We start from the raw sequence: 16561 nt of genomic DNA on the forward strand, positions 1-16561 counted from the left end.
TCACCGTGTTAGCCAGGATGGTCTCGATCTCCTGACCTCGTGATCCGCCCGTCTCGGCCTCCCAAAGTGCTGGGATTACAGGCTTGAGCCACCACCACCGGCCTATTATTATTATTTTATTTGTATATTTTTTTGAGATGGAATTTTGCTCTTGTCACCCAGGCTGGAGTGCAATGGTACAATCTTGGCTCACTGCAACCTCCACCTCCCGGGTTCAAGCAATTCTCTTGCCTCAGCCCACCGAGTAGCTGAGATTACAGGTGAATGCTACTACGCCCAGCTAATTTTTTTGTATTTTTAGTAGAGACAGGGTTTCACCATATTGACCAGGCTGGTCTCTAACTCTTGACCTCCGGTGATCCACCCGCCTCGAGCCTGCAAGATTCTGGGATGACAGGCGTGAGCCACCACGCCCGGCTCCAGCTTCACTCTGTTGCGTGTGTATATCCGATTGTCCCGGCACCATTTGCTGAAGAGATTATTCTTTCCTCATCAGGTTGTCTTGACACCTTTGTAAAAAATCAGTTGATGATAAACGTAAGGGCTTATTTCTGGATGCTAAATTCTTTTCCATTGAGCTGTATGTCTACCCTTATGCCAGTATCACACTGTTTTGATTACCGTAGCCTGACATGATATCTCTATATAGATATGATATATATATTTATATACATACTATCTATATTTTTAAAATTATATAGAAATGCTCTATATTTACATTGTGTGTAGATAGATATGTGCACAGTCTATAAAAATGTATTATTTTTTCTTTTATTGTTGAATAGCTTGATGTTGCTATAAATATTTGTGTGTAATTTTTGTGTGTGGACTTATGTTTCATTTATCTTGGGTATATACCTAGGATTGGAATTGCTGGATCATAAGTAATTCTATGTTTAACTGTTTGAAGAACTGCCAAGTCATTTTCCAAAGGGGTTTTTCCATATCACATTCACATGACGGGGTTTGGGGGTTTCAGTTTCTCCACATCCTCACCAACATGTGCTGTTATGTCTTTTTTTTTTGAGAAAGAGTTTCACTCTTGTCGTCCAGACTGGAGTGCAATGGTGTGATCTCGGCTCACTGAAACCTCTGCTTCCTGGGTTCAAGCAATTCTCCTGCCTCAGCTTCCCAAGTAGCTGGGATTACAGGCGCCTGCCACCACGCCCAGCTACTTTTTGTATTTTCAGTAGAGATGGGGTTTCACTATGTTGGCCAGGCTGGTCTTGAACTCCTGACCTTAGGTGATCCACCTGCCTTGGCCTCCCAAAGTGCTGGGATTACACACGTGAGCCACCACACTTGGCCTGCTACCATGTCTTTTAAAGTAAATCAGGAAATATGATTTCTCTAATTTTGCTCTTTTTCTTTCTTTTTTTTTTTTAAAATAGTGTCTTTTATTTTTTCTTTTCTTTTCTTTTTTTTTTTTTTTTTGAGACGGAGTCTCACTCTGTTGCCCAGGCTGGAGTGCAGTGGCCGGATCTCAGCTCACTGCAAGCTCTGCCTCCTGGGTTTACGCCATTCTCCTGCCTCAGCCTCCTGAGTAGCTGGGACTACAGGTGTCCACTGCCACGCCCGGCTAGTTTTTTGTATTTTTTAAATAGAGATGGGGGTTTTACCGTGTTAGCCAGGATGGTCTCGATCTCCTGACCTCGTGATCTGCCCATCTCGGACTCCCAAAGTGCTGGGATTACAGGCTTGAGCCACTGTGCCTGGCTTTTGCTCTTTTTCAAGATTGCTTTTGGTTATCTTCGGTCTGTTGCATTTCCATATGAATTTTAGGATAAGCTTGTCAATATCTGTAAAGAAGTCAGCACGGATGTGGATATTGTGTTGAATCTGTAGACCAGTTGGGGAATATTGCCATCTTAACAATATTAAGTCTTCTGTTTCATGAATATGGGATGCCTTTCCATTTATTTAGGTCTTTAATTTTTTTCCAGCAATGTTTTGTAGTGTTCAGAGTATACATTTTACATTTCTTTTTGTTACATATATGCCTAAGTATTTTATTCTTTTTGATGTGGTTGTAAATAGAATTTTTTCATTTTATTCTGTTAGTACATAGAAATACAACTGAGTTTTCTACATTGGTTTTATATCCTGAAACCTTGCTGAACTCATTGATTAGTTCCAATCTTTTCGTGTGTGCTGTGTGCATGCTTTAGGATTTTCTACATAAATAATCATATCATCTGCAAATACAGATGGTTTTACTTCTTCCTTTCCAACTGGATGGCTTTTATTTCTTTTACTTATGTAGAACCTCCAGCACAAGGTCGAACAGACACGAAGAATGCACATTCCTAGCTTGTTCCTAATTTTGGGGGAAAGCACTCAGTCTTTCACCAGGGATGTTAACTGTGGCTTTTAGCAGATGGCTTTACCAGGCGGAAGAAGTGCCCTTCTATTCCTAGTTTATTGATTTTTTTTTTTTAATCATGAAGGGGTGCTGGATTTTTCTCAAATGCTTTTCCTGAGAAATACCTTATTTTAAAATGTCCCCGGAGTCCCTGTGCTTCCTTCTGAGGGCAAAAACTCAAATGCAGAGGCAAAAACTTCTTTGCCAAGTCATTGTCCAGGCTCTGCTGTGTCGGGCTCTAGCAGGTGCTAGCTGGTGGAATGAGTGTTGGTAACGACTGCAAAATCCCTGCCCCTTCCAGCGGCCAGGGCTGCCTTTCACGTCTGATAAGTGACACAGCAGATAAGGAGGTCGCGCTGGGTCGGGAGTCCCTCTGCCCCCCAGGGGCAGCGCTCATTGTCGCTCACTGCCCCCCAGCGCTCACTGCCGCTCTGCCCCCAGGCCTACGAGAAGCGCTTCCCCACCTGCCCGCAGATCCCAGTCTTCCTGGGCAGCGAGGTCCTGAGCGAGTCCCGCAGCCCGGACGGGGCTGTGCACGTGGTGGAGCGGAGCTGCCGGCTGCGCGTGGATGCCCCGCGGCTGCTGCGGAAGGTGGGAGGTCCTGGGGCTGTGGGGCGGAGGAGGGGACCTGTCGTGGGGGTACAGGAAGGCTGGGCGCGGGAGCTGGGGACCAGGGCGGCGGGGCCGGGAGGTGGAGTGAGGGTGTGTGAGTTGATGTTCGGATGGAGGTTCCAGGATGAGGGTGGCGGAACCCTGGTCGGGGAACCAGGGCCCAGGAGGGGCGAGGGCTGGAAGGCTGGGCTGGGGAGTAGGGGGAACTGGGCGGGGTTCGCGGGCGCAGGGCCGGAGCTGGGTGGTGGAGATGGGTGGGCGGCAGGGTGGAAGTCGGGGGTTGGGGTCCTGGGTCCGAGCTGGGTGGGCGGTGGCGCAAGGGACCTGGGCCTCAGGGCAGGGGGTGACTGGGGCCGGCCCCCCAGACTCTCTCTCCGTTCCTGTGTGCTTCATGCCCCCCACCCACCTCCGCCTCCCCGCCCCTTCCCTTGCAGATCGCAGGTGTTGAGCACGTGGTCTTCGTGCAGACAAACATCTTGAACTGGAAGGAGAGGACGCTCCTCATCGAAGCGCACAATGAGACCTTTGCCAACCGCGTGGTGGTGAACGAGCACTGCAGCTACACGGTGAGCCCAGGCCGCCCTCAGTGCCCACACCCAGAACCCACCTGCGTCCAACACTCATTTGCCCCTGGGGACCCACCTGCCCCCTGCACCCACCTGTGCCCAGAGCTGTGTCCTCACATTCCTTGAGCCTCTGCCCAGCCATCCCTCCTGCCGCATTGTCAGGTAAGATGCAGGATGCTTGGTTGTCTTTGCAGCTGGGATGAACAACCCATACATTTTTTTTAGTATGTCTCAAATATTGCTTGGGATATACTTATACTCAAATGTTATTTGTTGTTTATCTGAAATTCAAACGTGACTGGACATCCTGCGTGTTATCTGCTAAATCTGACAACTCTATCCCCTCCCTCCGTTCCTTCCTCCTTTCATGAAACTATGCCTACGTTTCCTCACGTGTGAAATGGGCTTAATAATCATGCCTGCTACATAGATTGCTGTAAAATACACAAACCCTTTAGACCAGTGCCTGGCACATATTAAGTTCTCCGTAAATGTTACCTTTGAATACAATTAATAATAATAATGATTATTCTCTAATAGATAGTGGTCGAGCACCTACTGTGTGCCAGGCACCCTGCCAAGTGGTGAGCATGCAGCAGTGGACCAGGCTGCCCGACCACTGCCCTCATGGAGGGTCCACTCCAGTGGAAAAAAACAGAATCAGGGTGTATGCATTTGTCACAGCTGAGGCTGGATCCAGCAGGGAGACGTGTGGGAGTCAGAGGAGGTGGTGGGGGCACTGAAGCTGAGTGCTAAAGGATGAGAGAAGCTGCCTATGGAGGGCTGGGAACTGCATTTTGGGGGTGGGAACAGCATGAGTGAGGTCTGCCAAGGTGAGGCCATGGGGGCTAGATCTTGACGATTTTAGAGACTGGAATGAGGCACCTGCAGGCATTCACTGATGGGACCCAGTTCTGCCACTTTCTTGCTGAGTGACAATGGGCCACACCGTCTGTATCTGTAAAATGGGGACATTGGCAGATCCTGCCTTGTTGGGTCGTTTCCACAATGATAACTCCAGGATAGCAATGATAGACCACTGTACGTGGTTTTTTCTTTTTCTTTCTTTCTTGCTTTTTTTTTTTTTTTGAGAAAGAGTCTCGCTGTGTGGCCCAGGCTGGAGTGCATTGGCACAATCTTGGCTCACTGCAACCTCTGCCTCCTTGTTAAAAGGATTCTTGTGCCTCAGATTCCCATGTAGGTGAGATTACAGGCATGCGCCACCGCATCCGGCAAATTTTTATGTTTTTAGTAGAGATAGGGTTTCTCCGTGTTGGCCAGGCTATTCTCAAACTCCTGGCTTCAAGTGATCCACCCACCTTGGCCTCCCAAAGCACTGGGATTACAGACATGAGCCACCGTGCCCGGCCCCATTGCCTTTTCTTTCTATGCCTCCAGCTCCACTTGGGCCCTCCAGGAGCTTGGGCCCAGGGTGTTTAGATCCACTGGGGAGGGGCGAGCAACAGTTGTTGAAACCCCTCTTAGCGTCTGTGGTGTTTCTCAGAATGAGTTCTATCAATAGCTGAGTCAGCAGCACCCGGGCTGCTTGTGAAATGCAGATTCCTGGGCCCCAACCTGGAAGTGTCTAGGGGCAGGCCCAGAAATCTGCATATTTTAACAGACTCCCTGGTAATGTTTCTGCCCACAGACATTTGAGGAGGACTAGGTCTGGGTCCATAAAGGAGCTCTGCCAATGAAGTTTTCTTTTTGCAAACATACAGATCTATAAATATTTATTGATATATAAGGATGTGTAATATATCTTTATATAGATAACAAAATATGTAATTATTTTTAAAATCTAAATTTTAGGTATATTGATATATAATTTATATATTTATGGATTATATAAATGATACACTGAACAATTTTATTTATTTTATTATTATTATTATTATTTTTGTTTTGGAGAGGGAATCTTGCTCTATTACCCAGGTTGGAGTTCAGTGGCATGATCTCAGCTCACTGCAACCTCCACCTCCCAGGTTCAAACAATTCTCCTGCTTCGGCCTCCCGAGTAGCTGGGATTACAGGCACCCACCACCATGTCCACCTTATTTTTGGATTTTTAGTAGAGACGGAGTTTCACCATCTTGGCCAGGCTGGTCTCAAACTCCTGACCTCAACTGATTCACCCACCTTGGGCTCCCAAAGTGCTGGGATTACAGGTGTGAGCCACCACGCCCGACCTAAACATATGTATTTCTAACTCATTTTCTGTGTATGTGTATAATATTGAAAGGGCAGGGCTGCAGATTTGAGACCCACATTCTCCCGGCTTCTCATGAGAAGGCTTTTTGTTCCCTGACAGTTTGAACTTTGCATCCTTCTCTGGGTGGGGGCCCCTTGGTCCTGCTACGCCCTGCAGGGTTGCCAGGCTTGATGTGCTGTCCACTGCAGGCTCTGCCTGGGCCCAGGTCAGCAGGAGAGCCCTAGGGGAGGGCAGGGTGCCCCCAACACTGAGTCTCTGGCATGGCCCCTGCCTGGCTTTCAGGTCCACCCTGAGAATGAAGACTGGACTTGCTTCGAGCAGTCTGCCTCACTGGACATCCGGTCCTTCTTTGGCTTTGAAAATGCCTTGGAGAAGATCGCCATGAAGCAGTACACCGCCAACGTCAAGAGGGTAAGGGGTGGGTTGCGTTAGTTACTGGAGGAAGGTGCACACACCTGCTCTGCCATCACCAGCCGCGTGACACCTGGCAAGACCCTTACCCTTCCTGGGCCCCTTATCTGTTAAATGGGTACTCTAGTAATGACCAAATCACCACAAGATGATGGATGGAAAGTCACTGGTCTGTAACAGGGACACCCTAACCCTTGCTCTGGCACCACGAGACGTCCAGGATTATGTGGTGAATTTTCTGAACACCAGATAACTCTGTGGTGCTTTTTTTTTTTTTTTAGATAAAATGATCATTGCTTGCTTTAAAGACCTCAATCCATCCCTGAGTAAAGACCTGTTCTTGTGATAAAACAGATGAAATTAACTTTAATAACAAATTTTATCCAATGTGTTACCGATATAAAACGTATTACTCCGAGGTGGGAGGATCAATTGAGCCCAGGAATTTCAGAGCGGTCTAGGAAACATAGTGGACCCCATCTCTAAAAAAATAAAATAAAATAAATTAGCTGGATGTGGTGGTGAGTGCCTATAGTCCCAGCTGCTCAGGAGGCTGAAGCAGGAGGATCTCTTGACCCTGGGAGGTTGAGGCTGCAGTGTGCTGAGAGGGCACCACTGCACTCCAGCCTGGGCAACACAGCAAGACACTGTCTCAAAAAAAATAAACAAAAACAACCCCCAACCCAAAAAACTTATTACTGAGCTATTTTGCATTCTTTGTTTGGTACCAAGCCTTGGAAATCAGGTGGGCGTTGGATACTCGCAGCATTTTTCCATCCCGACCGGACACATCCAGCTGCTCAATAGCCACGTGTCAGGGCTGGGACCTGAGCCAGTTGGGGGTGACTCCCTGCGGCGACCCAGTGACCCGCCTCCATCCTGCCCCGTGCTCATGCGTCTTGGGTCTCTCTGGCTTCCAGGGGAAGGAGGTGATTGAGCATTACCTGAATGAGCTCATCTCCCAGGGTACCTCGCACATTCCCCGCTGGACGCCTGCCCCGGTCCGTGAGGAGGATGCCCGCAACCAAGCTGGACCGAGGGACCCCGGCTCCCTGGAGGCCCACGGGCCTGGTAGCGCGCTGGGCCCCACTCTGGAGGCAGTCAGTATGGACGGTAGGTGGTGCAGCCCAGGCCAGTCAGCCCCAGGAGGCTGCTGCAGGTCCTTTTGCTCCATGGGGGCTCTGGGCATGTTGGGGAGAATTGCTTCCCATCCCCCTGGGAATGGGTCTGGATCTTGGAACAACACAGCCTCATGCCTCCACCGACTGCTTCTCCGTCTCTCCATCCTGGTCCAAGAGCAGAACCCATTCGTGTGTTTTCTTTGTTTGTTTGTTTGTTTTTTGAAACAGAATCCCTGTCTGTCGCCCAGGCTGGAGTGCAGTGGTCCGATCTCGGTTCACTGCGACCTCTGCCTCCTGGGTTCAAACGATTCTTCTGCCTCAGCCTCCCAAGTAGCTGGGGTTACAGGCATCTGCCACCACGCTCAGCCAATTTTTTGTATTTTTGGTAGAGATGGGATTTCACCATGTTGGCCAACCTGGTCTCAAATTCCTGAGCTCAAGTGATCCGCCCGCCTTGACGTCCCAAAGTGCTGGGATTACAGGCATAAGCCATCGCGCCTGGCAAAAACTCATTTATTTCTAGATCAGGAATTAACCTCTGGTGCCTTGACATTGCCTCTTTCTCTGGTTTTACTATTTACTAACTTACCAATTATTATGAATTTACTAATTATTACGATTGCTATTGCTATTTTAAACTATATGAGTAATGCATGATCATGGTAGAAGAAAATTCAAACTGCTTGGAAGGTGTAAGAAGATTCTTTTCCTCTCCCTAGAGGCTAACAATAGTTTTGTGTTTCTATGTCCTGGAACTGTTTAGGTGTATATATGGACATAATATGTGTATATACCCACACACATATGTGTATACTTGCATACATACATGTGTGTCTTATGTTGAATACATGAGAACATATACATTCCATTTGATATTTTGCTTTTTTACCACTTAGTAATGTTGCCTGAAAAACTTTCTGTATCAGTGCTTATGTCTTCTTTTCATACTTCATAGTATGGTGTGGTTGCACCATAACTTATTTATTAATAAATATTAATTATTTATTTAGACACAGGGTCTTGCTCTGTTGCCCAGGCTGGTGTGCAGTGGTGCAATCGTGTCTCTCTGTAACCTTGAAATCCTGGGCTCAAATGATCCTCCTGCCCCAGCTTCCTGAGTAATTGGGACTATATAGGCACAGGTCAACATGTCTACATAATTTATTTTTACTTTTGTTTTTAATTAATTTTTTTTTTTTTTTTTTTGAGACGGAGTCTCGCTCTATGGCCCAGGCTGGAGTGCAGTGGCCGGATCTCAGCTCACTGCAACCTCCGCCTCCCGGGTTCAAGCCATTCTCCTGCCTCAGCCTCCGGAGTAGCTGGGACTACAGGCGCCGCCACCTCGCCCGGCTAGTTTTTTTGTATTTTTAGTAGAGATGGGGTTTCACCGTGTTCACCAGGATGGTCTCGATCTCCTGACCTCGTGATCCGCCCATCTCGGCCTCCCAAAGTGCTGGGATTACAGGCTTGAGCCACCGCGCCCGGCCTTTTAATTAATTATTTTTGAAGCAGAGTCTCACTCTGTCACCCAGGCTGGAGTGCAATGGCAGGATCTCTGCTCAATGCAACCTCCGCCTCCTGGGTTCAAGCAATTCTCCTGCCTCAGCCTCCTGAATAGGTGGGATTACAGGCATGCGCCACTACACCTGGCTAATTTTTATATCTTTAGTAGAGATGGGGGTTTCACCATGTTGACCAGGCTGGTCTTGAACTGCTGACCTCATGTGATCCACCTGCCTTGGCCTCCCACAGTGCTGGAATTATACGTGAGCCACTGCACCTGGCCTTGATTATTTTGAATTAGTCTATTTAGCTAGTTCCCTATTGAAGGAAACAACCCTATTTAAGTTGTTTCAGTTTTTAAAAATACAAATAGCATGGTACATGTGAGTACTTAAGAATTTATGAGAAGTATGTAAGTATATACAAAGGCTAACACTTTAAAAGTGGAATTGCTGGTTCAAAGTTTACATGCAAGTAAAATTTTGGTAGATTTAACCATTAGGCTTCCAATGAGGTTGTACTAATCATTGTTCCCAGCGAAAGTGTGTAATTGCATCTATTCCTGACGTCACCCCAGCTCCCCACAAAACTCTTTGTAAACATTTCAAACTTCTGAAAGGCAATAAAAGTGGTCACTGGTTGATTAGTGACCAGTTTTTTCATTGTGAGCAAGATCAGGCATGATTTTTCATGTTTAGCGACCATTTTCCTTTTTTTTTTTTTTTAAATAATGAATACTTGTTCTTGTCCTTTGTCCATTTTCTTATTTGCCCATTGCTTTCTTATTGGTTTGTAAGAGCTCTTTGTATATGAAAGCAACTAGCCTTTTGTCACAGTTCAGGCTTTTATGGACATGGAAAATGTTCACAATATAATGTTAAAAGGAAAAATCCTAGGATGCAAACTGTACGTACACCACGAATCCAGTTTTAGCCATGTGTAAGATGTGTACTCATGTTGATAACGTTTTTCCTTTAGGGCCACTGCCGTGCAGGGACTTCTCTGACTGACATACTTGGGTGGCAGTGCCATGGAACTAATAATACATCTGGGGCTCTGTTTAGGAAGAACAGAGTTCATTCATGCAACAAGTATTTATTCTTTTTTTTTTTTTTCTGTCACCCAGGCTGGAGTGCAGTGGCACAATCTTGGCTCACTGCAACCTCCGCCTCCCGGGTTCAAATGATTCTCCTGCCTCAGCCTCCCGAGGAGCTGAGAGACTACAGGCGTGCGCCATCATGCCCGGCTAATTTTTGTACTTTTAGTAGAGATGGGGTTTCACCATGTTGGCCCTGCTGGTCTCAAACTCCTGACCTCAAGTGATCCTTCTGCCTTGGTCTCCCAAAGTGCTGGAATTACATGCAACAAGTATTTATCCTGTATTAGCTGTGTGTGCTGGCTGGCTGCTGTTGTACATGCACATTTTTTTTTTATTTTTTAAACAACAGTGCCTTCTGCTCCGTCCTGTGCACGCTGTCTGTGGCCTTGTCCCCTGTACCTTCCCCGTTTTGCACAGGTCCATCCTTCCTTCTCCATCTGTGCTGTCTGCCAGCAGTGCAGGCACTCAGGGTGGCTGGCAGAGGACATCCTCTGCCCCTTCTGCCCTCTCCTGAATCACTGACTCTTTGTGCTCAGAAGTAGAAAAAACCTTCACATCTGCCCGGGGCCGGAAGGATGCTGGGAGCTCCGGGCTCCCTCGTGTTTCTCCCTCATCCCATCCCCACTCTGTCCCTGCTTCCAGCATCTCTACCTCTGACCACACAAGGTCTGAACAATTCACCTCTCTGCCAACATTCTCCTGCCTCTGTTTACCCAGGTGCCTCCTGGCACAGTAGTTGGCGTGACCCCCACTGTGGGTTTTCTGTTTTAGGGGTGCTACTGGCCATTTATTCAGACTGTTTTCTTGTTCAGCTGTCTGTCCACAAAGAACTGGGTCTGCCCATGGAGGCTGCTGCTTTGTGTGACGTCTCCGCCCACTGCTGAGATGCCGAGAGGCCACTGCATGCCAGCATCTGCCACCCTCATGGCTAAGAGTCGGGCAACAGGACTCAGGCTTGGGGCCTGGCCTCTGCACACTGGCAACGTTCCGACTGCAACCGCCCAATTGTGGGGGACAAATGGGAATGTTCCCTGTGGTTCCCAGGCTGCTAAAGAGACAGCATGGCTGTGTTGCAAGGTCCAGGCTCTGTCAAAAGCTGCTGTCTGTCAAAGCCCCACAATGGGACCTGGGCAGGCGGAAAGCAACTAGAACTGGTGTTTATCGACCGACCACCTCCTTTATGCTGGGCACACAGCATGCATTTACTCATTCGAGTTCCTCCACCTCTCTAGGCCTCAGTTTGTTTGTTTTTTTAGGTATATTGCCATTTTTATTTTTTAAGTGTTTTATGTTACATTTTCTTTTTTTATTATACTTTAAGTTCTAGGGCACATGTGCGCAACGTGCAGGTTTGTTACGTATGTACGCATGTGCCATGTAGGCCTCAGTTTTATGTTCTCTCTCTCTCTCTCCCTTTTTTTATTTTTCTTTTTAAAGATGGAGTCTCACTCTGTTGCCCAGGCTGGGGTGCAGTGGTGCAATCTTGGCTCACTGCAACCTCCATCTCCCATCTTCAAGCGATTCTCCTGACTCAGCCTCCTGAGTAGCTGCGCCACCACACCTGGCTAATTTTTGTATTTTAATAGAGACCGGGTTTCACCATGTTGGCCTGGCTGGTCCCAAAATCCTGACCTCAAGTGATCCCCCTGCCTTGGACTCCCTAAGTGTTGGGATTGCAGACGTGAGCCACCACGCCAGGCAGTTTTATCTTCTCTAAAGTGGGGATAATAGCGACGCCTGCCTCACAGGGGTGTGGGGAGAGCTCACTGAGACCAGGTGGCTTCTGAGCACGCAGCGAGTGTGAGCCCATATTGTGAAGAATCCTTAGAACATCCCCAGAGGGTGGGAATTGTCTTCAATTCCCAGGGTCAAAGAGGAGAAATCCCGTCTCATAGTGAGATCGAGGTTTGCCCGATGATGCGTTTTCAGAACGCCCTTGGACGTGGGCTGGAGAAATGAATGCATTCAGAGTGCCTGCAGCTGCTGTCTGGGGTGGGGGCTCAGCCTGGCTTGGAACCACATTTTAGGGTCAGTGAGGGAGCCAGTAAGGAATGGCAGACAGACCACTTGGTAAAGAGACGCGGCGTCTCCCTCTCGTCCTGAAGCTCCCCCTTCTTCTCCAAGGGGACAAGTTGGACGCGGACTACATTGAGAGGTGCCTGGGCCACCTCACGCCCATGCAGGAGAGCTGCCTGATCCAGCTTCGGCACTGGTTACAGGAGACCCACAAAGGCAAGGTGGGTGCAGGGGGTACCCTGGAGCAGCGGATGAACGGGCAAGGACTGGTACTCAGCCTCCATGTGCAGGAAGGAAAGGCGAAATGAAGTGTGATGAGAAGGCGAGATGATAATGCTGACACATTATCTCTTGCTTATTTATTTATGTATTTATTTGAGACAAAGTCTCACTCTCACCCAGGCTGGAGTGCAGTGCTTGATCCTCACTGCAGCCTTCGCCTCCTGGGTTCAAGCGATTCTCCTGCCTTAGCCTCCTGAGTAGCTGGGATTACAGGCGTGCACCACCTTGCCCGGCTAATTTCTGTACTTTTTGTAGAGGTGGGGTCTCACCATGTTGCCGCGGCTGGTTCTGCAATTTTATCTGCCAGGTCAGGGGATACCGTTCTGTGGGCTTTTTACTTCTTTGTCTCTCAGATTCCCAAAGACGAGCATATCCTTCGGTTCCTGCGGGCGCGTGACTTCCACCTGGACAAGGCCCGGGAAATGCTGTGCCAGTCCTTGAGTTGGCGGAAGCAGCACCAGGTGGACCTCCTCCTTCAGACCTGGCAACCCCCTGCCCTGCTGGAGGAGTTCTATGCAGGGGGCTGGCATTACCAGGACATAGGTGCGTGCCTCCACCCACATCATGTATAGGGCATACTTTGGGCACTGCCACATGCACTTACTTTATTTATTTATTATTTTGAGATGGAGTCTCACTCTGTCACCCAGGCTGGAGTGCAGTGGTGCCATCTCGGCTCACTGCAACCTCCGCTTCTCGGGTTCAAGCGATTCTCCTGCCTCGGCCTCCCCAGCAGCTGGGATTACAGGCACCTGCCACCACACCTGACTAATTTTTTTGTATTTTTAGTAGAGGCGGGTTTCACCATGTTGGCCAGGCTGGTCCTAAACTTCTGATCTCAAGTGATCTGCCTGCCTCAGCCTCCCAAAGTGTTGGGATTACGGGCATGAGCCCCCGCACCTGGCCCAAACGCACTTTAAATGCCATGCGTCATGCTAACGTCTTATTATTTTTCCTTTTGACTCTTCCAGGCATCTAGAAATGCTTTGAAGTGATAACCTAGCTAGGAAGAATCAGAGCTGGAAAGCTCTGGGGCTTGAGGAAGAGACATTTCTCCCCTGGGCTGAGTGAGCCCACCATTACTCACAAGAATTGCGATTGTATATGTAACAGGTGCATAAATTTTGTGTTTCCAGGGGCAGCTGTAGCAAATTAACACAAACTTGGTGGCTTAAAACAGTAGAAATATGTTCTTTTACAGTTCTCAAGGCCAGAAGTCTGGAATCAAGGTATCAGCAGGGCTGTGCTCCCTCTGAAATTTCTAGGGGAGAATCCTTCCCTGCTTTTTCCAGCTTCTGGTGGCCCCAGGTGTTCCTCGGCTGGTGGCCGCTTCACCCCAGTCTCTGCCTCTCTCTTCACATCGCCTTCCCCTCTGTGTCTCTGTGTCCATACCTCTTCTCATCAGGACCCGAGGACATTGGATTTAGGGCTAACCCCAAATCTGTGTGATTTTATCTTGAGATCCTTAACTGATTACACCTGCACAGACTCTATTTCCAAGCAGAGTCCCTTTTTTTTTTTTTCTTTTTTTGAGACAGAGTCTGTCTCTGTCACCCAGGCTGGAGTGCAATGGCGTGATCTCAGCTCACTGCAACTCCGCCCCCCGGGGTTCAAGCAATTCTCCTGCCTCAGCCTCCTGAGTAGGTGGGACTACAGGCGTGCACCACCATGCTTGGCTGATTTTTGTACTGTTAGTAGAGATGAGTTTCACCATGTTGGCCAGGCTGGTCTTGGAGCTCCTGACCTCAAGTGATCCGCCTGCCTTGGCCTCCTAAAGTGCTGGGATTACAGGAGTGAGCCACTGCACCCAGGCATGGGTCACATTTTAATGTCCCCATGGATATGAGTTTTGGGGACATGATTCAACCCATTACAAATATAGTTTCTGGATTTTTAAGTTAAATTGCCACTGAAACCTGTGCCTACCACACTTTCCAATGTCCTTCATCTAAACATTCCTCTATATCAAGTAGGGTAAACGCTTGACTCTCCTAAAGAACCGGCCGGCATGGTTTCTGTTAATGCACGATCAATCTTCCTTATTTATGGAATCCATATTTATGAACTCCCCTTATTGCTGAAATTTACTTGTAACCCCCAAATCAGTATTCACAGAACTTTTTCAGTCATGCTCAGACATATTCAGCGTGGCAAAGTGTTGGAGTCGCTCATCACACACGCTGTCTGCTGAAGCTGAACGACGCGGCTCCTGCCTTCTTGTTTCAGTTCTCATACCCTGAACAGTGTCCTTCTTGTGGCCTATTTAATGCCACATTCTTATATTTTTGGGCCTTTCTTCGGTGACTTTGCTGTTTAAAATGCCCCCTTGCATAGTGCAGAAGTGCACCTAGCTTTACCTAAGGATGAGCAAGTGGCCACGTGCTCCATGCAGAAAACACCCAGAGTGCTCCACTAGCTTCAGATAGGCACCAGCTACAGGGCTGCTGGCCGTGAGTTCAACGCTGATAGATCAGCAACATACATTCAAGTGTCCTTAAATAGAAACAGAAGCTGGGCGCAGTGGTTCACACCTGTAATCACAGCTCTTTGGGAGGCCAAAGCTGGAGGATCTCTTAAGCCCAGGAGTTCGAGACCAGCCTGGGCAACATAGTGAGATGCTCCCCCACCCTGCCCCCACAAACCCACATCTCCACAAAAAATACAAAAAAATTATCTGGGCACAGTGCTGCATGCCTGTGGTCCCAGGTACTCGGGAAGCTGAGGCGGGAGGATTGTTTAAGTCAGGGAGGTTGAGGCTGCAGTGAGTCGAGATCATGCCACTGCACTCCAGCCTGGGTGACAGAGTGAGACCCTGTCTCAAAGAACAAAGAGGCCAGGCACGGTGGGCTCACGTCTGTAATCCCAGCACTTTGGAAGGCCGAGGTGGCAGATCACTTGAAGCCAGGGGGTCGAGACCAGCCTGGCCAACATGGCAAAACCATGTCTCTACTAAAAATACAAAGAATTAGCCAAACGTGGTGGTGCATGCCTGTAGTCCCACCTACTCGGGATGCCAAGGTGTGAGAATTGCTTGAACCTGGGAGGTAGAGGTTGCAGGGAGCTGAGATTGCTCCACTGAACTCCAGCCTGGGTGATACAGTGCGACTGTCTCAAAAACCAACAAATCAACTAACCAACAAACAAAAAACCCCACATAAAACAAGGTTATGTATTGATTGGTTGACAAAAAGTATTATGGGGTCGGGTGTGGTGGCTCATGCCTGTGATCCCAACACTTTGGGAGGCTGAAGTGGGTGTATCACCTGATGTCAGGAGTTTGAGACCAGCCTGGCCAAGATGGTGAAACCTCATCTCTACTAAAAATACAAAAATTAGCCAGGTGTGGTGGTGGGCGCATGTAATCCCAACTACTCAGAAGGCTGAGGTAGGAGAATCACTTGAACCTTGCATTTTTGGGCTTTTCTTTGCAGGCGGAGGTTGCAGTGAGCCGAGATCGTACCACTGCACTCCAGTCTGGGCGACAGAGCAAGACTCTGTCTTAAATAAATAAACAAATAAATAAATGAAAATGTTTTGTAGAGAAGGGATCTCACTATGTTGCCCAGGCTGGTCTCAAACTCCTGAGTTCAAGCAATCCTCGTGCCTCAGCCCCCCAAAATGCTGGGGTTATAGGTGTGAGTCACTGCACTGGCCCTTGTCATCCTTGTAACACTTCTGTTTTTCTGCCTTTCAAAATAAGTGCCGTCAGCCCCTCTTGGAAGCAGGCAGGGTGCTAGTAAGTGAAGGCTGGATCGGGCCTTGGCGGGTTGCAGCCTGAGGAGGTGAAGCCCTCCCCTGCAGCTGTGACCTGCCCCCTCGTAAGCAGTCCTCTAAATAATGGGCTCTTCTTTTTGCTCGGCCCCATCCACAAAGACGGCCGTCCCCTCTACATCCTCCGCCTGGGCCAGATGGACACCAAAGGCTTGATGAAGGCTGTGGGGGAGGAGGTGCTGCTGCGGCACGTGAGTCAGGGGTCTCGTTCCTGGACCCTGTGGCAGGGCCGGGCCTGGGAAGGGCTGCACGGGGTGGAGCAGCGAGATGGGTGTTCAGGAGCACTGTCTCCCTTCCAGGTTCTCTCCGTCAATGAGGAAGGACAGAAGCGGTGTGAGGGGAGCACAAGGCAGCTGGGCCGTCCCATCAGGCAAGAACCTGGGCTGGGGACACATGCCCCGTAAACAGCAAAGACGGGGGATGAAGAGGGGTCCACCGTGCGTGTGTGCGATGCCAGGCAGCGTGCCAGGGCCTTCGTTCTCCCCCAGTTTCTACAGTGGTCTTCTGGGTCTTGAGGCAGGGCCCGTAAGCATCCCCATTTCTTATGCATGAGGAAACTGAGACTCAGCACGGTGGCCCCCACAGAAGCTTGTGAACCGGTCAGGA

General features: G+C 48.9%; 1 protein-coding gene across 1 annotated transcript in view; it reads left to right on the forward strand.

Moving 5' to 3' along the window:
• SEC14L5 (SEC14-like 5 (S. cerevisiae)) overlaps positions 1-16561 on the forward strand; it is a 75285-nt gene that overhangs the window by 41579 nt on the left and 17145 nt on the right. Inside the window, exons 3-10 of the mRNA XM_011961425.1 lie at positions 2804-2953; positions 3409-3540; positions 6035-6163; positions 7084-7276; positions 12011-12123; positions 12538-12727; positions 16058-16146; positions 16255-16325. Of these exons, the coding sequence (XP_011816815.1) occupies positions 2804-2953; positions 3409-3540; positions 6035-6163; positions 7084-7276; positions 12011-12123; positions 12538-12727; positions 16058-16146; positions 16255-16325 (1067 nt within the window). The remainder of the gene's footprint in view (positions 1-2803; positions 2954-3408; positions 3541-6034; positions 6164-7083; positions 7277-12010; positions 12124-12537; positions 12728-16057; positions 16147-16254; positions 16326-16561) is intronic.

The sequence above is a fragment of the Colobus angolensis genome, unplaced genomic scaffold (assembly GCF_000951035.1).
Source record: "Colobus angolensis palliatus isolate OR3802 unplaced genomic scaffold, Cang.pa_1.0 Scaffold55, whole genome shotgun sequence".
In the NCBI taxonomy this organism is placed as follows: Eukaryota; Metazoa; Chordata; class Mammalia; order Primates; family Cercopithecidae; genus Colobus; species Colobus angolensis.